General features: G+C 36.0%; 1 protein-coding gene, 2 long non-coding RNA genes and 1 other non-coding gene across 16 annotated transcripts; 1 reads left to right on the top strand and 3 right to left on the bottom strand.

Annotated features, from left to right (window-relative positions):
• The first annotated feature begins 3,280 nt into the window (after window positions 1-3,280).
• Window positions 3,281-7,455, top strand: LOC102654837. Its single transcript, XR_003306245.1, has 3 exons — window positions 3,281-4,493; window positions 5,641-5,862; window positions 5,954-7,455. It is a non-coding gene; the product is annotated as an uncharacterized LOC102654837 (long non-coding RNA).
• A 98-nt stretch (window positions 7,456-7,553) lies between these two features.
• LOC107965722 lies at window positions 7,554-19,964 on the bottom strand. 8 transcript variants are annotated; one of them, XR_003306235.1, is made up of 8 exons: window positions 19,251-19,964; window positions 13,616-13,698; window positions 12,704-12,789; window positions 11,788-11,868; window positions 11,671-11,717; window positions 11,365-11,588; window positions 10,095-10,304; window positions 7,554-7,926 (listed from the first exon to the last, which is right to left on the bottom strand). XR_003306235.1 is itself a non-coding variant. In XM_026445767.1 (6 exons), exons 1-4 carry the CDS (start codon window positions 12,623-12,625, stop codon window positions 11,463-11,465), a joined length of 387 nt encoding a protein of 128 aa, XP_026301552.1. In that variant the 5' UTR covers window positions 12,626-12,650; the 3' UTR covers window positions 7,554-7,926; window positions 10,095-10,304; window positions 11,365-11,462. The 8 variants fall into 8 exon arrangements, 3 of the variants coding, with proteins under 3 accessions (XP_026301552.1, XP_026301551.1, XP_026301550.1); XR_003306234.1 differs by lacking the exon at window positions 13,616-13,698 and having other exon boundaries at window positions 19,251-19,963; XR_003306236.1 differs by lacking the exons at window positions 13,616-13,698; window positions 19,251-19,964 and adding an exon at window positions 14,278-14,634.
• On the bottom strand, window positions 9,072-9,171 carry Mir10 (microRNA 10). The gene has a single exon (NR_034282.1). It is a non-coding gene; the product is annotated as a microRNA 10 (primary transcript).
• A 74-nt stretch (window positions 19,965-20,038) lies between the features above and the next one.
• Window positions 20,039-25,296, bottom strand: LOC113219303. 6 transcript variants are annotated; one of them, XR_003306242.1, is made up of 8 exons: window positions 25,120-25,296; window positions 24,906-24,951; window positions 24,535-24,731; window positions 23,488-23,526; window positions 23,353-23,409; window positions 20,641-20,720; window positions 20,433-20,554; window positions 20,039-20,311 (listed from the first exon to the last, which is right to left on the bottom strand). It is a non-coding gene; the product is annotated as an uncharacterized LOC113219303 (long non-coding RNA). The 6 variants fall into 6 exon arrangements; XR_003306240.1 differs by having other exon boundaries at window positions 24,906-25,294; XR_003306243.1 differs by lacking the exon at window positions 24,535-24,731 and having other exon boundaries at window positions 25,120-25,291.
• Window positions 25,297-26,025: the final 729 nt, after the last annotated feature.

The raw sequence follows: 26,025 nt of genomic DNA, 5'->3' as shown, positions 1-26,025 counted from the left end.
CACTTCCTCCTCCTCTTCTTCTTCTTCTTTTCTGGAAATGGACGGCCCGGCCGGCCGCCATTTTACACGAAATCTTGGACCGCTTCGAAGGATCGCTAATTATCTCTTCCCCCCGAGGTGGTGGCTTACCAGCGGCACCTTGTTCCCTTGAGCCAATGGGGCAGGCCATCCTCTCGCAGGCCATCCTGCTCTCCAGCCGGCCTAGAAATGGTCACGTAAGACGCCGGAACCATCTTGGCTATTCCATTTTTTTTCTCAATTTCTTTTTTCTTCTTCCTTCCTCTTCTTCCTCTTCTTCTTCTCGTTCTGTTCTCGGCCTGCCTAGAAGAACCGACAATTAATTATATTTCCAAGCATTTTTCTGACCCACCCTCTCCCTCCCTTAAAGTTGATGGATTTTACAGAGAAGAAGAGAAACGAAACCTCGGTTCTCAGGATCACGTTACCTTCTCTTTCTTTCTCTCGTTATCATTAACTCGAATTACATACTTATTTTATGTCTTTTTCCAAGTTTTCTTCCAAGTTCCAAGGATCGATAATATTATTCGGAAAAAAACCGGTTGAAATCGCGTATAAATTGATTATATTATATTTTTTGAAAGAAGAAGAAAGAGGAAGAAACCTTGCTCGAATTGCATTTCATGATTTATATCCGGATGAGGGGGAGGGGAGAGAGAGGGGGATGGATAATTGAAACTACGATCGAGACAAATAATTGTTCATAAATCAGATGGAATTTCAGATGGAAACGCATTTCATTAAATATTTATTATGCACACTCGTTAACAATCTAGTGGATTTTCTCGATGACCCTCTCTCTCCCTCTCTCGGAGCGGTGGACACTCATTAATCGTCGAGCGCGACGATGACATTATTCTCGCAAGAGTTTCAACGAGTGTTTCAACCCGTTGCAAAAAACCGCGTGACTAATGTCGAACGACAACGACAGATTCCTTCTTTTCTTGGAAATCTCCCCCCCCCCTTCCCCCTGCTCAATTATATTAATATTATATAATATATTGATTATATATAGAAGATTATATATAATATTTGTCCTCAAAGTATCATCCAAATTAAATTAGAAGAAATTGTAATTTAATTCTCCAGATTGAAGAAAAAAAAATTCCCCTAGTTCGAACGAATCGATTCGACATTGGTTCCGTAAAAAAAATATGGCGGACACATATTATACGACACGGTGACGGATACCGATCAGCCATTAACCGACTCGTCGATTATTAATATTAACATTTAATATTAACGAGGCCGACGAATCTGCTTGTCTCGTGGAGCGGGATTATCGAGAAATTGCATCCCTTCCTCGCGGGACGAGAAAGGTCCGAGGACGAAATAGATAGACCTAGGGAGGCGAGGCCCGTCCATCATTAATAATCATAGCCACCGCGCAGCGGCGCGCTCATCGCGAATCTACACGCCTATGCTGCGTATGTGTGTGTGTGTTTCGCGTCCGCACGTGTTGCTCTCGAAACGCGTCTATCCCCTCTTCTCCTTCGAAGCGAGAACGAGAACGAATTTATCCTCGATGAGGCAAAAAACAAGGACTCGTTGCGGGACGATTTCAATTAAAAGGATTTACAATACTTTGTTCGTATATAATTTTTTGGTTAGGATTCGGCTCGCTTGATTTCGCGCATAATAATTAGAAATTACGAAGGAGATATGTATATAATTGAGGAGGAGGGATGGGGAGAGAGAAGGGGAAGGGAGACCACCTCCGGGCAACGCGCTGCTTTATATTTATCAGAGGATGTCTCCAGGAGGAGGTAAGAGATTGGACGCGTCGAAGGAGAGACGGTGCGCCCCTTCGAGTTCCATTTCGTGATGGAAGGCTGATTTGCATACCGATATTGGGTTGTTGTCGAACAGAAATTCTCGAGCTCGTATTGTCTCCCCCTCCCCTCCTCACGTTTCTATGAAATTATGAAAAATCTTCTTCGATCCCCCTTCTTCCTTTCCCTTTGATCCCAATTTTTAACCCGATTAAAAATCCTTCCAACTTGTTACGCGAGAAAAGAGACTAATCCGGAATGAAGCAGGATTCGTATCGAACGTGACCTCGCATATCTTCTCTCTCTTCCTCTTTCTCTGTCTGGCTCGTCTTCTTCTTTATTCGACCTGTCGAGGGATCCATCGTGATCGAGAATCTGCCATCAGTCAAACCGTTGCAAACCAAGGTTGCCCTGTTTCCTCCTCTCCTTTAAATGCCTTAAAAAATCATATTCTTTCGTATATCCAACGAGATTGGATATACAGTGTCGGTCTATCGAAAGTTTTTCGTGGGATGATTCTGAGTGAACGAGAGTCGTCGGTTATGCAGGAAACTTCTTTTTCGACTTTTCGCGTTTCTGAAAAAAAAAGAGATCTGAAAGAATTTGCGGAGAGAAACCGAGAAAGAAGGAAAGAAAGAAATTGAGAAGGGGGGAGAATATTTCGTAAAGGACGACGGGTAATGTAAATACAATAACTTGTTACATAGAAAGATCTTGGATCGTTGACAGTGATCAATGATGATGATTTCGCCGGGACACAAACAAAAGGTGACTGCGATATTAGCCTCGAGATTTATTGCGACCAAGTTAATCCATTGGATATTGAATTAAACTACTTCCCGTGTCGTCGTTAAAAACGATAAATTATCCGAAACCAATCGTGAAAAATAGCAATGGTAAATATATCATATTTCTCCTTTTTCCTTCCAAGAATCTTCCCTCCCCCCCCTCTTCCGAGAAAAAAAAAATTACGTAAATTTCCAACGAGCGAAACAATGCTATTTTCATGCGAATTCGTCTTTCCTCTCGAGAAGAGAATCGAAGGAGAAGATCGTGCGAACGATTCGCGATATACGTATATATATATATATATATATATATATATATATATATATATATATATATAATGAAAATTGCGTTGCGAACCGTTTTGCGGTTATTTTTTTTCTCTCTTTTTTTTTTTAACGCGACGGTTTTTCGGTTTTCCGATCCCGAGGCGGCTAATGAGCGGCTGGAATGTCAAGCTGGAATGTTAATCGGCCGGAATTCATCAATCACTCGAACGAGAGAAAATGTGGAACGACGTGTGATTTACGAAAACTAAATCAGATACGTAGAACGCGGAGAACGGATATAAATCATAATTAGGCCGGCCGGCAAAAAGTCGCGGGATCCCGATATATCGTTTCCATCTCGTTGTTTCGATCCTTTCCCCCCTCTCTTTCTCTTTCTCTCTGCCCTTCTCTGCCCGCCTCCCCTCCCCGCCTATCCAACGAATCGCCAATTATCACCTCGATAAGAATTAATTCGTGAAATCACTCGTCACTCTTCTTCGATATTTAATTCGATGTTTAATTCGCAAATTACTTTGCAAACTTTCAACAACAAGAATTCTATTCCAACCACCGTCAATCTTTAAAATCCTTCTCCTCGATACGAAGTAACAAAATGTTTGGTTTGTTCGGAGAGTGTTAATTTCGTTTTTTCGCACGAGCGTCGCTACAGTCGGACAGTTTATCCAGCCAACTTCATTCCAAACCGTGTGTCATCGTCGTCGTTACGCGTATTCCGAGAGTCGCAATTCGTTTGATTCCGTGCGATCGCGTTTTAATTATTTCATTTTTACCGAGAAGAGGAAGAAGAGGAAGAAGAAGGACGTTAAACGCGTGAAAGTTGACGAAGACAAAAAAAAAATAAAGCAAACGACTCGACAAATTTCGATTACGTAAGATCGAATTTTCTCTCGAAAGAAAAATATAACGACAACTGAACGACTGAGTAACAAAGTATTCGTGTTCGGTCAGCAATTGAAGCGGCGTGAAGCAATATCCTCCCATCGAAGGTTCTTCTCGGCAAGAAACAAGCTAGCTGGAGGGGGCAAGGTGTCGCTTCGCTTGGGCGAGATGATTGACAAGTATGCAATTCTGGGTGAGGCAAAGGACGCGGCAGAGCGAAAAGTAGCGAAGCTATTCTGCTGCGGTTGGTGTTTCCTCCTCCTCCTCCTCCTCCTCCTTCGTCGCCGCCGCCGCCTCTGCTGCTCGAGACGCCAGACTCGGCCACCCTCCCCCTCCCTCCCTCCCTCCTTCCCCCCGTGTCGGGCATATCATTAATCTTGCCGTGTTTTCTCGCGCACTCGGATGTGGATTTAGAGGCGAGACTCGGCCAAGATCCATGGAAACGTAGGTGAGCGCGTCCCGAAACGGAGCCGGGGGCCGTTTGTCTTCATTCGAGGAACTCGATCGAAGGCCTTCCCTTCCGGTTTCATTCCGTCCACCGGATGTCGCGGTGCGCAATTCGATTTCCTCTTCTGGTGGAAGAGGAGGAATCCATGCAATTTTCGTGCATCGGAAAAGTTTGTTCGGGTTCGTTTGGTGAAATTTGGAATTTTTTTTTTTCTTTTTTTTTTTCTTGGTGCGTTCGACGAAAATAATGGTGTAATTGTTCCGTGTGACGAAAATAAGATTTGAATTTATTCGCGCGGAGGTAAGTGGAAATTTTTTGATCAAGATGTATGTATATATATATATATATATATGATTTCAATTTATGTGATAATTTTCGAGAGAAATAAGTTTAATAATTTTGCTTAATTACTTCGTTTGCCATTGTTATACGAAATTAAGTTTCATAAAGTTTTATATATATATATATGTATATTCGTAAGGCTTTAATTGGTCATGGTACGATTATAATTGCAATAAGAGTCGGAGAGGCAATTACATTAGCGATTTCAATTCCATTCCTCTTCCACTCTTTTTGATCGACTGTGGTCGGGTCGGTAATGTGTAACTATGTTACGGCAACACGGTAATAACTTCACGCTTCTTTCACGCGGAGATATCAAACGGAATTACAAATGCAACGTTATTCAATTTACCACGTTCCTTCGTAATTAATATAAATAACGCTGCTTCAAGTGTCAGTCATCTCGTTGAACGCTTCCACCTCGGTCGGAATATTTCTTGCGGGGAAGATCAAATCTCCTAGCAATGTTCCATAATTGGAGCAATTTCTACAGGTCCTTTCACAATGTTCGCATCACGATACGGGTCCATCTCTCCAATTCAATCGCCCTATCCTCTCCTCTCATCGGGGATAAAAATTTAAAAATTCAAAATTTCTCCTCCTCTCCCAATATCAAAGAGATTCCAATGAAAATTTATCGTCTTTCAATTTTTCCATCCGTCCGTAATTCGACGAATGATTCGTAATAATTAGAATCTGTCATTGTTATCACTTGGCGAAATTTATATTTATAATAATTTCTCCTCGAACCAAAAAAAAAAAAAAAAAAAAAAAAAAAAAAAGAATCCTCCTTCCATGAACTATCCTATAGCCTCGAGAACCCAACTTCAACTCTAATCTCTTTGATCGATCGAACGCGAATCAGGCCACACTCTCGAGTTCGTTCCCGTGTAAAAGGAAACCCGAGGAATCGCAGGTGGCTCGTGTTTAATAATTATCGAAACGGGGACGCGGAACGTTCCCTCGTGAATCGAGCAGCTTAATGGAGAAACGTCCCAACGTCCGGTTAGCGGCAGTAAACCGCGATTTTTACCGTTCGTCGCCCGCCATTTTTCTCCAATTTCGTGCAACTGATGACGTTTTGATGGCGGCACCGTGTTTACAGGCGAGTTAACGATCCCGACGCCTCTGATGAAGAAATCCTCAACGTCGAGAGAGAGAGAGAGAGAGAAAGAGAGGGGCACTAAGGATACTTTGATGATGTTTGCGTATTAACTAACGATCCTTCCACGCCACCTGTGCGAATAATTCCTTGATGGAAGGAAATTGCGGATGAAATTGATGCGCGTGCCGGTTTGCGTTAACGAGCAAGCCCGCCATTTTTGTGGTGAGTCGTTTCGCGCTTTTTTTTTTTTTTTTTGTGAAAATAAGCTTTTTTACGAGGATTGTTCTTTTCTTTTCTTCTTTTGCGAATCGAGATTTGGAATCGAGAGATAGGTTAGGGCGCAAGTTGGAAATTTTGCTCGAGTCGAGGGGCGCATGCGCACTTCTCCTTCCCACGCGCCATCTTTATTCGCCAAGATCAAGTTGAAAAAGATACGTAATCTTTCTAATCTTACCGACAATTTTATTTTTAAGATCCTAGGTTATGGGGGATCCTAAAAAAAGGAAAAGTTTGGTTAAAATTAAATTGAAAAATTGTGTGTATAATTACCTTAACCATTACGTTACCTTAAGGGGAAATGATATAAATAATTGAACGATCAGGTGTTGTAAAAAAATACAAAACTTTTTTACTTGAAATTTCTCTCAAAAATTATATATCCTGCGAATACGCGACGAGTGATTAAAAAAAAGAAGAAAAAAGAAATGATCGTGGTTGGGACGACGTCGATATGGGATAAAAACGGTGAACACGAACATTTTCCTCGTTAATCATAAAGGCGCTTCCAAGTATGCTTTTTTTTCCAACTTTTCTCCATTATATTGTATACAATCGTGCTCGATTTCGCTCTGAATTGCAGATTTTCCGTTTTCTTAATTGCAACTCGGTCGGTCCTCCCCTTTTTTTCTTCTTTTTTTTTTTCTTATCATCCAATCAATCTACAATGCGCCACGATTTCGTACGAAGATTATTTAAAAAGTTAAACAAAACTCGTAATCGATCGGCCATCTCGATGGCACAATAATTTCCTATAAGACGAACGAATTAATTTATATTCCATTTACATAGATAAAATATTTCTATTTACATAGATTATTATTTACATAGAGATTGGCGCGATAAGAATGATTTATCGATTTTTTTTTCGCAGTTGCAAGGGGAATTTGAACGTTACAATATTTACAATAATTAAATAAAATATTTACAAATATTACAAGATTTTTTTTTCCATATAAATAAGCAGTAACGATGAACAAATAATTTTTGAATCGATCTCTGCGTCATCCTTGACGCAGATCGAATTAAAAATTTATTCATACGATTAAATTAACTATAAAATATAATCGTGTTAAATTTATCATAAGAAGAAAAATACCTGCTTTTTTATCATTTTAGATATATAAATAATTTCCAGAAGAATCCTAAAAATAACTATTCTAATCGGAATATTCCATCGCATTCCAAGAATAAAATTCCACTAGAAAAAAAAAAATATTGAAAGAATATTTTTTCCATAATTAGCGTTCGTTGAAAAACAATTTTTTGCGCAGCTCGTATTATAATTGGATAATTCCCTCCGGGAAGAAATCCAAAAAAAAAAAAAACTTGAATCCAAGTCGAAAAAAAAAAAGAAAAAAAAAAAAAACAATCAAAGATAAGTCTCGCTTATAATCTCGATAATAATCTCTAGAAGCCTTTTCAACTCCGTCGCATTCCACGCGGCACACGCGCGCGCAATTTCGCACACGAAGGAGGAAACGCACAAACAAGCGTGTAAAGAGATAGAGAGAGAGAGAGAGAGATAGAGAAAAAACGCTCGACTCGTACGCCGCCACGAAACGCTCGTTTTCCACCTGAATCGTTACGAAATCGAATATTTTTCTTCTTTTCTTTTTCCTTTCTTTTTTTCTATCTCTCTCTCTCTCTCTCTCTCTCTCCTATCTTTTCCCAACCGCCGTTCCGATCAACCAGCGTGAAAAGTGGGCAGGTCACTCCGACTCTCCGTGGTAATTACGGCCGTGTATGCACTTCATTAGCACTTTACCAGAGGTTGCGTAATCAACGGCCAACGTGTCATTTTAACGCGCGAGCACGATCAAAGATTAATGGACGTTACAGAAGGATTCAAGAAAACCCGTGCCGCCACTCTTTCACGATCGGCCGTGAATAAAAGGATGGAAGAGGTCGAATTGAAAAAGATGAGACGAGGGATCCGACGACTCTTCTTGCATGCATCGCCTCTCTTTTTCTCTCTCTCTTTCGTCTGCCTTCGTCGTCGTCGTCCACCTGGAAAATAAAGAATATTACCGGTTAATGGTTTACAGTCTTCTTATCTTTTTTATCTTGTTATTTGTTGTAGAAAAAAAAAATATATATATAATAATAATTCGAAACTATGTAAAAAGTAATATGAACGATTTAATAACAAGGAACGACGAGTAAATTATCTCGAGTATTGCCAAGTTGATGGTCGGATGGCGTTAGTGTCGCCTCGCACGTGCCTATATCAATTTTTCATTGGGGAAGAGAAATCGATATTTTTCCCTCTTGTGGTAAAATGTATAACGTCGATGGCTAAACTTTTCCATACAATAATAACGTAAAAATTTAAAAGGAGAAATCTCTATTCTACCGTTCTGATCGTCGCAAATTTAACAGAGACTCTCGAAATCGATTTTTTCTTTTTCTTTTTTTACACTATTCACGATGTACATTCGAGTCGATCCGTAGAAGGCGTGCGTACAAGAATACGCAAGCTAACGCATATATTATGTACATTAGAATTCTAACGCGGATCATTCTCTCTCTCTCTCTCTCTCTCTCTCTCTTTCTCTCTCTCTCTCTCTCTCTCGCAGGACGAGAATTACGCGTAGTTCGTAGCCGACAATATTAATAACAATCATTAATTCTTCTAACAGATTTTTTTTCCAACGTATCCGCTCGCATGACTGCATGGATGAAAAACGCTCTCGTGCAATAAATACAACGTTCCATCTTGTTCTTCTTGTCGCGATTAAACGAACACTTGTTTTTGTCTTTTCGTTTGAAAATTGTTGCAGAATTATTGAAATTTTTTACGATCTTGCGAGAGAAAAAAAAAATTACAATCGAAATTGTTTGCACGAACGTTTTTTTTTTTCTTTATCGAATTCTCTCCAATTTTCTTGCAACGTAAATACGATAATTTCTTCTTAATAGCAGTCTTCATCCATCTAGATCTTACATCTACGAATGTGAATACAAAATGGACGACGAAGAGGATCGAAAAATTATAGGTGGGGGGGAAGAGAGAGATCGTTTAAGTAATCCATTTAAACTAAACTGTGATAATATATAAATATATATGTATAATTTTTCGATCTCGAAATAAATAAAGATAATAATAATTGACAATTAATCGTGTAACGACCCGTTGATTATTCGAGACCTCTGTAGCTCTGTATGCACCACACAAACCTCTCTAGAACCGAATTTGTCGCCTCTTATCAAACAAATTCGGATCTACAGGGTAGATGTAGAGCATTAACTGGGCCTTCGCGCATATATATATATATATACATATATGTATATATATACATGGGCACAAATAATAAATTAAATCCACGCAAACGTGTATAATATTATATATAATTTTTCCTGATAATAATAATAATAATAATAATAATAATAAACTCGTTTCTTTCATTTCTTTCACTCTAAAGTAACGTACGTGCCGCATTTTTATTTTTACCTCCTCGTTGGCCCAGTACGCGATCGATCGATCGTCCACCTTTCTCCCCGTCTTTCACTCAGTCAGAAGTTCTTTACTTCACCTAAAAATGTTTACGAATTAATTATCGATCGTTCAATAATCGGGTCGGGTTTTATCTGTCTTTATCTACGATATTCAAACTCGAAGGCCGTTTATTCGATTCCATTCCCTTGCCTCTTCTCTTCCTTTTTTTATTATTATTATTAACAACAAGCTTTCGTCGAATCGATTCCTTCTTCTTCTTCTTCTTCTTGGGAGAGAGTTTTTTCTCCAAGGTTTCGTGAGATAAACGGTTAAAATTGGCGCTCTCACTAGCCCAGATCGAGAGTGTAACGAAACGCGGAGTCATTCGGCGAGAAGAAAATAGACAGGTTGTGCCGAGTCACTGTTGCGCGCTTCCAACAGGGAAGCATCTATTCTCCTTTCGCCTCTGCCTTTTTGCAGGGAACGAAATTTAAACTTAGAGAAGCACTACTTTTCGCTCGAATGTTGGAAACAACAAGTTTCTCCTTTCTTCGATCCTCATGGAAACGTTAGATTAATTTGAATAAAATACATAAGAGAAAATTGTCTAAATGAAAATACTCGTGAATATGTTCGAATCGACGCGTCATCCTGCGAGGATAAATCCTGTTACGTCACTTGGCACACTTTATACAGGGTTGTTATCTTAGCGACAATAATCATATTACACCTGCACTACCGATTGAGTGATTGATGCTCGTCCCTGGGGCACTCGAGAGAAACCACCTGAGCGTTAACGGCTCGCGGATGACACAGCTGAATGTGCAGCTCCAAGGTCGTGTTCTCCTCCCTCCTCCCTCCTCCTCCTCCTTAGCGGTACAGCTCCTTTTATCGCGTGTCGATGTACCTTCCGTTTCCAGGTTACTTGGTCATCGCCATTCCTCTCCGCCTGAAAATCGTTCGAACGGGGCTTTGTTAGTTTTTCTTTCTTTCTTTCTTTATATTATTATTATTATTGAATTACATTTATATATATATTTCCAATTTTTTGGAAATATTCTCCAAGGAAAGACAAATAATCGAAAACAGAAGTGGTTAATGTAATTAATTAATTATTAATTAAGATTGAGAGATTAATTGACGTGGAAAGGATTTTTGGTTTTTTACCTGCGTTGGAATTTTAAAGAAGAAAGAAGGTAAGAAAGAAGACAATTTAGGAGGATTAAGAGGAGAGAGTCAGGCCTGTGTCCAAATATTTTGTCTCCCGTTATATCGTTTGTAAAATCGAAATCGATAGGTTCGAAAAGATTCCTCCTAGGAGAGTTAATTCTCTTTAAAGCCTGGCGATAATCGGGATTAAGAGATATTACAAGGGTAGATGCCGTGAGAAAGGCAAATACCGCTCGTAAAAACGATCTGCGCTTTCCCCGTGCTTGGAAACAAATAAATAAATAAATAAATTGCACCGAGAATGCAAGGAAGAAAGGAATCGACTTTCCGTAAATCCGACTTTGGAAACGTTCTCGAAACGATTTTCTCCTTCCTCGATCCTCCCCGAAAGGGAAACCGATCTCCTATCCCTCCTTGGGGACCAATAACTCAACCGAGCTTATCCTTCTCGTATTCGTTATCCCCGAGAATATTTACAACGTCTGGATCAATAACCACCGCGACAAATTACCACCACGTTTCCATGTCCACACCTAGGAGAAGGAGGAGATTTTTCGACGCGACGAAATTTTCATTATTCGAACTTTCCTCGAGAAAAATAGAATAGATGAAATATAACAATAACGAAGGTAGAAATTTTAGTGGAAATCCTTTGTTGGAGGTTTGGAGGACGGCCAGAGGGCGTATTCGTGGCGAGGCGAAGGCAGGCCGGATAGGCGGAGAGTTTCACAGCGTCTCCCTCTATCGATTCACCCCCCCGGCACGCCATTACTGCTCTTGTATTATCGCCTTGTATATATATATGTATATACTTCTATATTATCGATATTAGAGCTTACGGATACTTGCGATTACGAAATTTTCCTCGGTCAAACCGCGCCCTCCGTAACGAAACTTGTCCCGTAACGGACGCACCGTGTGTACGGTCCAACCGAAACTAGTCGAGAAAGCTAGGTGGAGAATAGGAGGATTGGAGTTGCGTGGGCGGCGGCGGCGAATGGCGCGTAACTGGTGGCGGAATCTGGTGGGCGAGAAGAGCGAAGAGTTTCTCGCAGAGAGCGTTCTGGAAAAGAAAATTCGAATTTTCGGTGTATACGAATGTTGCGAGCATTTTTTGGAAAATTATTCAAGATTGAAATAATTACCTTCAAAGGGTATCCGAATAAATTTCTCCCTTCCTTCTCGATTCCTCCTGAAAATAAAGTTACTTCGATCATTTCTTTTCTCTTTTCTATCTCGCTTCGTTCGTTTAATTAGCTTACCTTTCGATCGAACGAGACATCGCTGCTGTAGCTTCCGTTGAAAGCAATCGCGTTTCCCACGTTTCCTCTCCAATCGATGACCTGAAACGAGGCAAATTTTTTTAAAATTTTGAATTTACGAGGGGATAAAGTGGATTCTCTCGTGTATATAAATATGTTTGCGTGGATTGTTGTGTGGAACGAATGATCGTGTAAGTGACGATAAAAGCAGTCGACTCGGCATCAATCAACCCTTTCACACGCTCCAATCTCTCTCCCTCTCTCTTCCTCTCTTCCTCTCTATCTCTCTGGATATTGAACACCATATCCACACACCTCTTCGCCTGAAAGATTCACTTTGGTGAAATTTTCTTTCTTTTTACAAAATTCGCAATGATTAAAACGGTTAAAATTGAACGTCGAAGAAACATTACAGCTTGTCACACGTACACACACACACACAAAGAAAGAATTAACCGCGTTTTCTCGATCGTAACCACAACACAACAATTCCTCGAATCGACACCACGAAACTCGGCAAAAAATAGACCATAAACCTCGTCGAAACCGGGGAGGAGAGGCAGAGGGAAAACAAAAACAAAACTTTCTCGAACGAGAAAGAGAAGAGAATATGGAAAAGTCACGCGGATCTCCGTCGTCGTCCAAGGATCAACACAGAAACAATTCCCCCTCTCCCCTCGATATCGAACGAAGGCTGGATTAGACCTAGCTTGGAACGATTTTTCGACGAGCAGCACAAAGAGGAAGAACACAAGGCTGGACGAGACGTGATGGCTGAGCCCGACGAATAAACCAATAAACGGCGCAACCATCTGCTCGCCAGCCGGCACATCTCCATCTCTATCTCCTCTCTCTCTCTCTCTCTCTCTCTCTCTCTTTCTCTCTCCTTCTCCCCTCGTTCGCCATCCAAACTCACCGTCTCCCTCCCTCCGTTCTCTCCCCTCGAGCCAGCCACGGGCATCGTCGTCACAGGCGGCGGCGGCAGCACCATTTTATGCGATCCTGAAATGAGATCCACCGCTAGAGAGAGAAAGAAAGAGCGAGAAGGGAGAGAGAGATTCTAGCTTCAGGGGAGCTTTTATTCCACGACAATGAACACACACAGCTTCCACCCCATCTTTCCACCTCCGTTCCACCTCCGTTCCGCTCGAGGTTTTTGGAATTTTCCCTGGGTGGAGGGGAGGGGATGATATGGATCCTGGATGAGGGGGAAGCGTTTCTCTTCTCTCTCTCCCTCTGTCTCTGTCCCTCCTCTGCCTTTGGAGAGGGGCAATTGCCAAGGTTGAGTTATGGGAACGAGGAGGGGAGAGGAGGGTAGATGGCAGCGCGGGACGATTATGGGATTGTTTCCCCTTCCCCCCCCCCCGCTGGATGCGTGGAATAGAGATGAGCGTGTGCGATGGGAAACGGGGTCGATGGAGAAGCTTCTTTTTTTTTTTCTTTTTTTGATGTTTTCGAACGAATGTTTTTTTGGAGAGAAGAGGAATCGAATTTATGAATGGGAAAAATATTAGATTGGAAACGAAAGTGTTCTCACGATTTTTGTTATCATTTTGAAATTGAATTGTTCTGCGATATTAATTTTATTTTCTATCCCAATTCCAAAAATCGTTTATTCAATAACGAAACTTGTTCCTTGATCGCAATGATCTTCATCTCGATTGGTAAAATTTGAATTTAATAATTGAAGAACTTTCTTTCCAATCTAATACAATACATTATATTGTACTTGCAAACTCGAATACACTCGAACGTTTCGTGTGTTCAACAGGAGGAAATAAATCTCAATCTCTCCCTGTAAAAATTTAAAATTATAAAATGAAATTACAATATCGTTTAAAAGGTACACCGATCTTTCCACCAAGCGATTGTTCCAATTTAAAAGAGGAAAGGAGGGGATCCAATTAATTCCTGTTGCAATGATAAACGATGATTACATTAAAAAAAAAAAAATCGAATCCCGCTCTTCCATTCTCTTGCCTCTATATTTTCCTTTTTAATTCGTACGCGATAAAAGCGATAAGAGAGAACGATAAGTTGACGTTTCGTACGAAAAAGAAAGGAAGGAAGGAAGGAAGGAAGAAATGGAATCGCACAGGAACCGGATCGTAGATACTTGGCAAGGGACGACCAAGATTATACATTATTCATGATAATTAAAAGTAACGAGTCTGGACGGAATAATCCACGGTAGCCGGGGATACAACGTAAAAACATCTTGTACCTATTACGACAACACATGTAGCGGAATAATCTCGTGGCAATAACAAATGAATCGATCCGATCGCGCTCTTTCGTTTCGAGTCGAGAAATTTGATTGATTTTTCCCGAAAGAAAGGAAAAATCAGGAGGAAGCGGAAAAGTGAAGTGAAAAGCGGAGCGAAAAGTGAAATTGGGAGGTGGGGAGATTCCAAGGTCGATCGACCGCCATTATTCCCTGCCTATTAACTGCAAAGGTCGAGATATATATATATATGTATATGTATATACCTGGTTCGAGGCAGGACCAAGGAAAAAGTCGAACAATAGTTTGCTATACCGGCCATCCCTTCGCTATATTGCCGCAATAAAACTAACTCTACGGTTCGTAAAACCGGACGCGAAATTCCGAGAAAATTTCCTGAGCTTCCCCTCCCGTTAATAATTTTACAACTTTATAAACAAAATATAGGTTGTTTCCGTATACCTAGAGACTAGAGTTTATCCCCTCGAGAAGAAAGAGAAATTTTAAAGGAAATCTTGAAACAAAAGTTTTCTATCCGAAACGTCTATGAAATCGTTGGAAGAAGGAAGTAAATTTGCAAGAAAATCTTGAAAGAAAAGCTTTCCGTTCGAAACGTTTAGAAAATCGTTAAAAGAAAACAAATTTGTATTTGGAATTTTAAAAAAATTATTAGAAAAAAAATTTAGAATTGGAATTTTAAAAAAATAAATTTGGAATAAAAATTTCTCTCGAATACTTATCGAAACTTCTATAAAATCATTAAAAGAAAACAAATTTGTATTTGGAATTTTAAAAAAATCATTAGAAGAAAACAAATTTAGAATTAGAATTTAAAAAAAAAATCATTAAAGAAAAAAACAAATTTGGAAAAAAAATTTCTCTCGAAACTTCTACAAAATCATCAAATCAAAAGAAAACAAATTTGTATTTAGAATTTTAAAAAAATCATTAATAGAAAACAAATTTAGAATTGGAATTTTAAAAAAAGAAATCATTAAAGGAAAACAAATTTAGAAGAAAATCTTGAAAATCCTTTTAAAAATAATTAAACGAGGATAAATTTGGAATTGAAATTTAAAAAAAAAATCATTAAAGAAAAAAACAAATTTGGAAAAAAAATTTTTCTCAAAACTTCTATAAAATCATTAAAAGAAAACAAATTTATATTTAGAATTTTAAAAAAATCATTAAAAGAAAACAAATTTAGAATTAGAATTTTAAAAAAATAAATTTGGAATAAAAATTTCTCTCGAATACTTATCGAAACTTCTATAAAATCATTAAAAGAAAACAAATTTGTATTTGGAATTTTAAAAAAATCATTAGAAGAAAACAAATTTAGAATTGGAATTTAAAAAAAAAAAAAAAAAAAATTAAAGGAAAACAAATTTAGAAGAAAATCTTGAAAATCCTTTTAAAAATAATTTTAAAACGAGGATAAATTTGGAATTGGAATTTAAAAAAGAAATCATTAAAGAAAAAAACAAATTTGGAAGAAAAATTTCTCTCAAAACTTCTATTACTGCTATTTAATCATTAAAAGAAAACAAATTTGTATTTGGAATTTTAAAAAAATCATTAGAAGAAAACAAATTTAAAATTAGAATTTAAAAAAAAAATTATTGAAGGAAAAAAATAATTAAAAAAAAAAATAAATTTGAAAAATTTCTCTCGAAACTTCTACAAAATCATTAAAAAAAAACAAATTTGTATTTGGAATTTTAAAAAAATCATTAGAAGAAAACAAATTCAGAATTGGAATTTTAAAAAAGAAATCATTGAAAGAAAAATTTCTCTCCGTTATCGAAACTTCTACAAAATCATTAGGAAACAAATTTGGAATAATTTCGTAAAGAGAACATTTTAAATAACGCCCGAAAATTCGCGTTAGAAATTATTTTTCCACTTATTTTTTTGCCCGTCGATCCTTCCCTCCAAACTTCAACTTTGATCGATCGTCGAGAACGCGCGTATTTCTTCCCGAGATTCGATAACTTCTTCTCCCTTTCTTTTTCCTCCTTTTTTATCGAAGATCTGTGTCGGACGCGTGCAGACGAGGAGGAGGATGAGGAGGAGGAGGAGGATGAGGAGGAGGAGGAGGAGAGGGAAGGATTAAGAGTGTATACTACACAGTTTCGCGGGAGCGGGCGTATCGGTGGTGGGAATCGGCCTGTGCCCATGTGGCCGAGACTATAAAAGACTAACGAGACCTCGTTGCGAGGTCCCATGGTCGAATTGCTGCGAGGAATGACGTCATCCCTCGCGGAAACGTGTTAATTCATCGCGGCGACGCTTTAATTTCTTCGCCGGGCCGTGGCGAAACTGCGCGGAAAACGGTGTTTCCTTCTCGAGGGGGGGAGGGAGAAAATGTTGCGTTCCCTCGATGAAACTCTCACTTATTATTATTATTATTTGGAAGGAATGTTCTTGCGGTTTTTAACTATTGAATTCAAATGCGCGTATCTTAACTTTTTATTAATTAAAAGACCGATGAATGCGAGAGAAGAAACAATTTTTGTTATTTTTAGTTGAAATAAAAGTGTGGAATTGGAAAATTGTTCGAATTCGTCCCTGAGAAAAATTAATACCACATTTTTAAAAATACAGTTTAAAATTATATACGAAGTCAAACCAATTTAATCAAAATCAAAAAATCGTAAGAACTTTCTTTTCCTAATATTATTATCATCTGTGTATCTTTCATTCATTATATATATAATATAATAATAAATAAATTTGAATTTGATTTTAAATCTTAAATAATAAACGTTGATGAATTTTAAATAAATCTTCTGTAACCTAATAAATCTTCATTGAAATTTTAAAAATTTTTTCATAATTATTACAGTTTAATTAATCTTGTAAATTTATTATTTACAATTATTTTTGCTATTTAAAAATTTAAACTAATAATAATTGCCATTTTAAATAAACTATTTCTTAACTTTACAATTATATATATATATATAATGAAATATTTGACAAAATATTTGATTATGTTTAATATACATGGAAAAATCTACAGAAATTTTATCCGCGTAGAAGAATTTTCTAAAATTGAAATCGAACACAATACCACGCTGAAAATGCCATCCAAAAATTCTTCCTCCAAAAGCCCTCTTTCTATTAATAACATCTCGCTCTATTGTTTTCTTGTTTCACGCACGAAACGAACGAGTAAATTTTACGAGATAAAAAACAGTGGAAACAGTTGAATTTCGATCGATAAAATCGTTCCAGTTTCTCCAACGAATGCCTAACTATATCATAATTAACATATTATTATTATTATTTGAATCGATTAAATAACTACATTCGATTGATCCTACTAAACTTATATTTTTCAAATTAATATAAATTTAATATAAATTAAACGTAACATCTCATCGAGAGAGAAAAAAAGAAGGGAAAAACAGCGACCAAGAAAGTGTTTTTGCATCGATCCCGCGGTTGCAGCTATGTTAAAATATCGAAACGGTTATTGGGCTCGTATTTCAGACGTGATCGCCGACCGAAAATTGGATCCGTTTCGATATCCCATTCGCATCTGAATTTCGAAATCTTTTTTCCCTTCCTTTCCTTTTTCATTCCTATTCGTTTATCAAACTTTGGAAATTGTACACTGAAAACTTTTCCCTCGAGATGGTTTTTTTTAAACAAGTTTTTGAAGGATTATTAATCGTTCGTGATAATTTTAATCTTCCGTGTAAAATAAAATTTAGAAAAACTCGATTTTGACAAGCTTTTTCTAAATTCTTCGAGGAATATTAAAAATTAAAAATTACACAATTGCAATTTTTATTCGACGAAGTAATCGAAAAATTTTATTCCAAATAAAAAATATTTCGCATCGCGTCACGTTTCATTCAAGAAGCGGCCATTCAACTGGACCCGCCAATGTTTCAACACGCACTCGTTTCTTTCCTTCCTTTAAAAATTTTCGTTTAAAAAATCGAATTGACGAGATCGAGAGAATTTTATTTCTCCTTTCTTTCTAAATTTTCCTCCCCTTCCTTTCGGAAAAAAAAATCGAATCGAAGATGAGGAAAGCGGAGAGAATTAATGGAGAGAAGGATCGCATCGGCGCCGAACGTGGCGGCGTGACGAGTTTAAGGATCGGTATTCTAGACGTGGAATGTGGGCCGAGTCGAGGTCCTTGATTGGAGTTCATAGCCGGTTTGCCCGCGTCTACCGAAAAATTGCCTCTTCAAATATCGTCGAATAGATCTTCCTTCCATCCGTGTTTTTCTTTTTTTTTTGATCGAAAAAAATACCGTGTGAAATACAATGCAAAATTTTATAAAATATCGCGACGAAGAAAGGATTCGCAAATCTAAAAGAAAAAATAGAAAGGAAACAATAATGAAATGACGAATATCGAATGAAGAGGCAAATTGAGAAGCTAACCGCAGAAGGGAAAACGAAGAAGAAGAAGAGATATCGCGAGGGATGGTCGACGCAATGTACAGTGTCGAGGAGAAATATAACCTGAACGTGAAAACGATAAAAGACGAGACAAAAAAAAAAAAAAATTCGAGAGTTTCGAATTCCATTCCAATTCCGACACTTTTCGCCGTTTGGGAAAATGGAAGCGATGCGCGCATATTCTTCCGAATATGCTGGCCGAAACTCACGGAATAAACCACCGTCGGCGCCACTGAGCACCATTCCAAAACAGAAATGTAACGACCGAACGCCCCCCCCCCCTCGCCCGATGACGAATCTCGAACGAGCCGGATTGCCGGTTCTCTTTTTTCCTCTCTTTTTCGCCACCATTCGAATTGCATTGTACGATTTTGCGTCCCGAAACGTTAAAAAACCAGCCTCTGAAAAGAAAATTTGTAATTGCGTTAAACGGTATTATATTACGTTTAATTGATTCGATTGAAATGGAAATACAATTTTGATTGTCTTGTTATTAAAATAAGAAATTGGGATAATTCGATACGGAGGAGAGAAACGAAGACGATCTAATCGCTGGTATTCGACTTTACAATAAAACTACGTAACAATGGATTCCCCGCGAGAGTCTGCGCTCTCAGAGGGTCGAAAACGCATGCATCGAACATCGACGTTAGTCACACTCCCCGATATCAATCCTCACATTTCTCCAATCATCCCGATTGATCCAACGTATCCACCCAAATCAATACAATGATATACACAATGATAAAAATTCGAACGCCACGTTGTTGTTTTCAGCACCGAAAAAATGGAAAGAGAAATTTCTAAAATTTACCCTCGATCAAAAACTCATTCACTTCCATCCGAGGGATCCATTTTAACGTTCTCGGCATACAGAATATCCTCTTCTCTCCTCAAACGTCGCAGCACCACATAGCCCTCTCTTCTCTCCCCTCTTACTCTTCTTTTAAACACTTACGTTCGAAAGAAGAAGGAAAAATGGAATAAGAATTCTATTTCAAGTACAAGTCACTTCGACGATTATTCTTGATCACTAATATCACGAACGACATTCTGAATCTCGACAAGAAATAAGCACGACGCATTTTCCGACGATGAAACGGGTCACGCACAAGCGCCATGGTTCGTGGATCCCGCGAGTTTGCGTGGCGGACACTCGGATCGACGCGGGGCGTCGCCATTGCGGGGTTGAAACGAAGAGGGGGATCAAAGAGGGGTTGCCCCGACGTTGGGGGAGGGGTAAAATCCGGCGTGCGAGAGAGCGACGACAGCGACGACAGCAATGTCCGATCCGCTCCACGGAGGCCTGCAGACTGGACCGGCCTCGCGCCTCTCCTCGGACCCAGGAACAGTCATTAACATAAATTGTCTTCTGTGACAGTTATTTCCATCGCTCTCCGATAGGGTCTCCACCGAAATATAATATTAGGCCGCGAAACTTCTGCCCTCTGGAGAGAATCGTGCGGATGATACGATAATTTTTCAAAAATCCACGTTGGAAAAAATGGAACTGAAGAAAGAAAGAATAAATTAAAATTGAAAATAATTGTTCTCGCTTTGGAATATCGTATAAATTTATTATGTATTAATTATTACGTAAGTCGTATTACTGGAAATTTTGATTTTCCAATGTTTTCTTCGTTATTACGGTGAGTATTATATATATAGTTTATATATAGCGTAAGAGATATTCCCCAACGATAAGGTTCTTTTCCTTCTCTTTCGGCAAAAAAGGTCGATGCATCAACCAGTTTCGAGAACCTCTTATCGATTATTTTGGTCGGAGAGTAGGGCGATTGGTAATAGATACGCGCGTGTTGCGATACTTTTTACGAGGCTCTAGATTTGTTGGAAGAAATATCGTTCTCGTAGATTCTGAAAAAATGAAATCTTATTTTAAATTTTATCGATCGATCGTACACCGTTTAGATTGCGGTATCTCGATCCTATTTATATTCCGCATTCCTCGTACCAGTAACTCGTTCGTTATACTGACCATGACCTTGGTCGTTTGTATTCGGATAGACAGCCTTCGGAGAATGCATAGTCACGAATAATATTCCAGTCATTGATCGTGGCTACAAGATATTAAACCAACAATACATGAAAATTTGTATCCTGAAATCATTTTTTAAATTATTTAATTTTTCTTGAATGGGAAATATATTTCTTCATAAACATTCTTTCTTTTTTGTGATACTTACGATATATTTTATAATTTTTGGAATATTCATTAGAGTTCCATTTTCCACCATCTCGATATCAATATTATTATAATAGAAATCTGCAATAAAAAATTGTTCTTTTATTAAGAATAAAAATATTTTAATTATTGTGATTATGCTTGTAGAAAGATTACTTTACCAACAATATGTAATATAGGAATTGCAAGTATCGAATTACGAATTAATAAATGGTAATAACGACAAGTTAATAAAATATGAAATAAATTGTTAATGAAACATTAGAATATTTAAATAATATATAAATTTGAAATACATAACCTGTTACACTGACCAAGAACAGACGAATGGTGACATCTTACGGAACTTTCTACCGTATATATTTTAACATACCGACCTCGATCAGTGTTTCTTACGCCATCTAATATGCTATGATGCAACTTTTTCAAACTCTCCCCCGCATGATTCCTATTTTTATATCATCGCTATTATTTTATCGACGCAACACTATATTTCATAATAAATTATAATAGAAACTATTATAATTACTTTTTTTAATTTTAAAGAAAATAAAAAATTTAATCGAAAAATAATATAAATTTTCTTAATATCACTCTATAAGAAATTATAAAAATTTAGAAAGAAAAAACTTACGCGATTTTTATTTCAACGTAACACTAATAAAAAATCGCAATTCCTATGATTTCTGATCTGATGATGATGGACTAGCATGCAAATTTGGCCAAACAATAAAATATTTACTAAAACGAGCAAAGTGACAAAAATAGTAATAATGACCTCTCATTCTTTGGATCTCAAAAAAAAATTCAAAAAATAAGAAGCCATTCGTCGCAGCTCCTATTCGCAACAATTTGTCGAGGCATCTTCGGGCGCGATGCCCGTTGAAAGTTAAAAACTAGGCTCGAGATTCACTAATCATACGAAAAAAAAAAAAAGGACTAAATCACAAGAAGCTGAACGAGATGGACGATCAACGATCGCGGTGGTGATTTCTCGTACACAAAATCTCGAGCTCAACGTTCGTTTCGTGACAAACACGACCATGACCGCGATAATTCGAAGAATGAATAGGCGAAGAGCAAGAGACGAGGAGAATTCTCCACTAGCGTCACAGCTTTGCCACCGTCCACTCTTCAAATTAAATTTTCCTGAAACAAGTTGCCATACGCCTATCCGACCAGAGACTGTGACAAGACCTGTCCAGCCCTACCTATTTATAATTAACACTAGTACCAGAAGTATACTACCTATCCTATCTAATCCTATATTTAAAGAAAATATAGCAAAACAGGCATACCAACACACTCTCTCCACGATTCTCACGCATAACGCCTCCGATACCTTTGTTATGCTAGTCTCACACTCTAACTTTACGTACCGTTTTATTTGAAATCGACTGACGACGGTTGGCGGCCATTGCTGATTCGCGATACGTGTATCTAAATTATTGTGAATAATTACGAACGAATGCATGTATATTATAAATTTGGTAGCATTATTGATAATGCTATTATTTATTGTTACATCTGTAATATTTTTCGTATGTGAAATAATAATCGAAACGACGCATTTCCACAGCCTAATCACATATACACACACACATATAGAAAATACGTCGTGCACGATATGTTAACGCATCGTCAGTCGCTGAAACAATTTTTATTAATTTATGAACTAAAATCATCATGCCCACTGTCTTTCTCTCATCCAAGTAGTACCTGGGTACATAAGTGAGGTCCTGACAATAGGCATGGGAAAGGTTAAACCTGAAAATCCTAAGCTAAAAAGCAAATAGTATCTAACGGGCTATTTTTTAATTTTGTATGTATATTCTTGTTAAATTTTAAATAATTAATTTGATAAATTGTTAAAACTTTAATGTATGGAATGGAATTTATTTATTTAAAGAAGGATTAAAATTTGTTGAAATGTAAATAATTAATAGAAATATCCTCAGGCGATTACTTCATCAGAGTACATTTTCTATTCACAAAAATATTCCAAACCCTGATTCTGCAATCCACCTGTCGCGAAATCTCTTCTTGTGCATAAAATTTACCTTATATTTTAAAAAATTAACGTATGTTAAGTTATAATGAAGTTATAATATAGAAATCAAAAAGTTGAATGATTTAAAATATTATTGAGAAGCAAAAAAGAAAGAAAACGGAATTAAAATTAAAAATAATATATTATATTAAAGATTACAAATATATTTTTATAATCTCTTTGTAAATTGCAACCAAGTCAAAGGATATCCAATTTTTCCACTACTGAATTGAAGTTATTATATACATTTTTATATATTGTATAATAAATATTATATAAATATTATCTATCACTTATTATTTACACATAATATTCATACACATTCAAAGTGTATAAATTATACAATTTAAATTTTAATCAATTGTATTTTCAGTTGCAAAAATTCAAATTGATTATAATATTATGAATATTAGAATTAAAAATAAATTATTAATAAATTATTATTTAAAAATAAAACGCGATGCACAAGAAGACCCTATCCTGAACTATGATAAATAAAACACAGAGAAAATAAATGTTACTATTCACAAATATTAAAATATCTATGGTCACAGTGCTCATGTAAAAATCTATGTATATACAACCAATCACTCGTGTCGATTCATACCTTTCATCCTACGACATGATTCAGCGACCAGAGGAACTAAAATGCATGCGACTCACCATTCGAAGCGAAGAACTGCTGCTGAAGTCCAGAAGAATATCATCAGATAGAAAAATCTATAAAAAAAAAAAAAAGAGAAACGTACTTCTGATTATTTGAAAAAAATAACAAAAAATATGTAAAAAGATACTCACCTCTTTGCGTGATAGCCTTATTCTCTTAATGCACTGATTCTATATCGAAAACGAGTATTTAAAATAAAATAAAATAAAATAAAAGACTATTGATATAAATGTTTAAATTATAATTGGCGAACAAACACTGACTCTACTTTCGCGTTTAATTTTTAATCAGAACTATTGTGCTATAAAAAATATTAAAAATACTACTATTCGAAACAAATACTGACTTTATCAATCACATTGCACGTGATCACAATAATCAGGAAAGAAAATTGCATCAGGAAGAAGAGGGAATATAGAAAAGAAAAAAAAATTTATTCTTACATTTTTTTTCTTCTTCCTATCTAGAATTTATTTAAAAAGATATTGTTATTTTTAAAAGATTTATATTCTAAATCCATTGTTAAAATTAATGATATCCATATTATGTAACGTATTAGAAATATTTTAAAATTTTTACAAGTAATAGAAAATTTACAAAAAATATAGAAAATTATGGTTTATTTTATTAAATCTTTTATTATTTTGACGTATCTATCAATTATTCAATTAATTATTTAATAATTTATTGAATACAAAAATAAATACATACTTATATTACATGCATACATTGTTTTTGTTCAATAAAGAAATTTAAACTTTACTTTCTTTCCATAAAATGTGAAATATCATCATGGCATCCATATTGGAATTTTTCCCGCCTAAAGTAATTTCAGCAATTTGCGTAAAAGAAAATCAAATCTTTAAGATATGTACGATAATGTATAAAATACAAGAAAAATTAAAATATACGTACAATTATAAGTAATTGTACTAAAATAAAACAATAATTATTTTAAAATTCTACTTTAAAAGCTCGCAATAATACGAGCTAGTAGAATAGAATTCTAATAGTCAAAGAAACGAATGAAAAATAAAGAATAAATTATTCTTGAAAGAATTATTAATAATATTCAATAAATTATTCAATAAATTTGTATTAATAAAATAATATAAGTATAATAGTAAAAATAAAAGAATTGTGAAATAAATTACGCACTAATTATATAAATTACGCACCTGAATTGAAGCGAAGCGTCCACTCGTCACGAATTTCGAGAACGGAATGTAGATATATCGAAACGTAAACTAAGAATAAGAAAGGAGAGGGGAATGCTCGACAATTCGACAGGTTGAAACATGTCGAGCGTGGCACAACAACAAATCATCAATTCTTGGAAAAGTTGAATGATAAGAAATGTTTTCAATCTTCTATCCTTAGGTTAGAAATGAAAACAAATTCAGAAATAACATTCGAGTTGAACGTACGAATATTTACGAAACGAATATATGAGAATACGTATATGTGAAAATATGTGAATTCCGAACGAATAAAAAGACAAAAGAAATTTATAATAACTACATTTTTATTAAAATAAATAAAATCTTACCTCGTTCGAATGAATTCTTCGGATTATTTCTTAATTATCATGGCATCTGCGAAAATTATTATGCTTTCGAAATCATCGAAACTTCGATCGAACGATAAAGTTTAGAAAGACGATAAAAGTCTAAATACTATTCAATTTTGATATAATAATGGTTAAACAAACACGTATTGATTAAATAAAACTTAATAATCTACAATTAAGGCCAACACAATACCTTATTAACGAAAATTTTATGTAATTATACACTTCACAGGTAAAACGCAACTCGTCGCTATGAATTTCGACTGTAGACTAATACGCCATGCGCATTACAATGCGCAATGATTCGTTTCGCGGTTAGACCTTAACTGCTTTCCGATTGGCTACATTTATTTCAAATCTGCACGAAAATTGAAGTACTATATGATATTTAATTTCAAGTTCTAATTATGTGCGATCAAAAAATAAAATTTTACCTCTTTTTCATAGTTTATATTGAAATTTTATTCACCTTTGAAGAGAGTAATTAACTAATAATAAGAAAAGATGTAGAAAATGAATATGTAGGATTATAATCAAACAGAAATTCCATCTTAGAAAGACGTAATATAAACTATTCTAATCGTCAAACAAATGAATAAATAAAAAAATTTTGATTGTAATAAATTAATTAACGTATTAATTCGTTATTCGTTTTGATACAAATAAAAAGATAATTGAAATTTATTTTCAACATATCTACTTTTATAAAAAGAAATAAAATGTTATTCGATGTGTAAAAAAATTATCGGTAATAAATCATGGTATTTTTTTTATATCATTTCGGTAATCAAACAATAATCTGAAAATATTCTTGCGGTCGATATTTCAGGAATTGTGATGGAAAGATGGCACTAGCTACAGATTCTCGTAAAATTTATTACCGATAGTTTTATTTCAAAGTAGTTCCTCCGTTTCCTCATAGTTGCTCGATTCAAAAATATATATTTGTTTCTTGTGATTAAAAATTACAATAGTCTCTTTTATTATTTATAATTAAAATATCACCTATAATAACAGTAAAGAAATAATTATCTATCTATATTCACCTATAGTATATTGAAGGTATGTACGTTTTTTATAAATATTTGTATAAATATTA

This window comes from Apis mellifera, linkage group LG16 (genome assembly GCF_003254395.2).
Source record: "Apis mellifera strain DH4 linkage group LG16, Amel_HAv3.1, whole genome shotgun sequence".
Classification (NCBI taxonomy): domain Eukaryota; kingdom Metazoa; phylum Arthropoda; class Insecta; order Hymenoptera; family Apidae; genus Apis; species Apis mellifera.
This window is presented reverse-complemented; position numbering and strand designations above follow the sequence as displayed.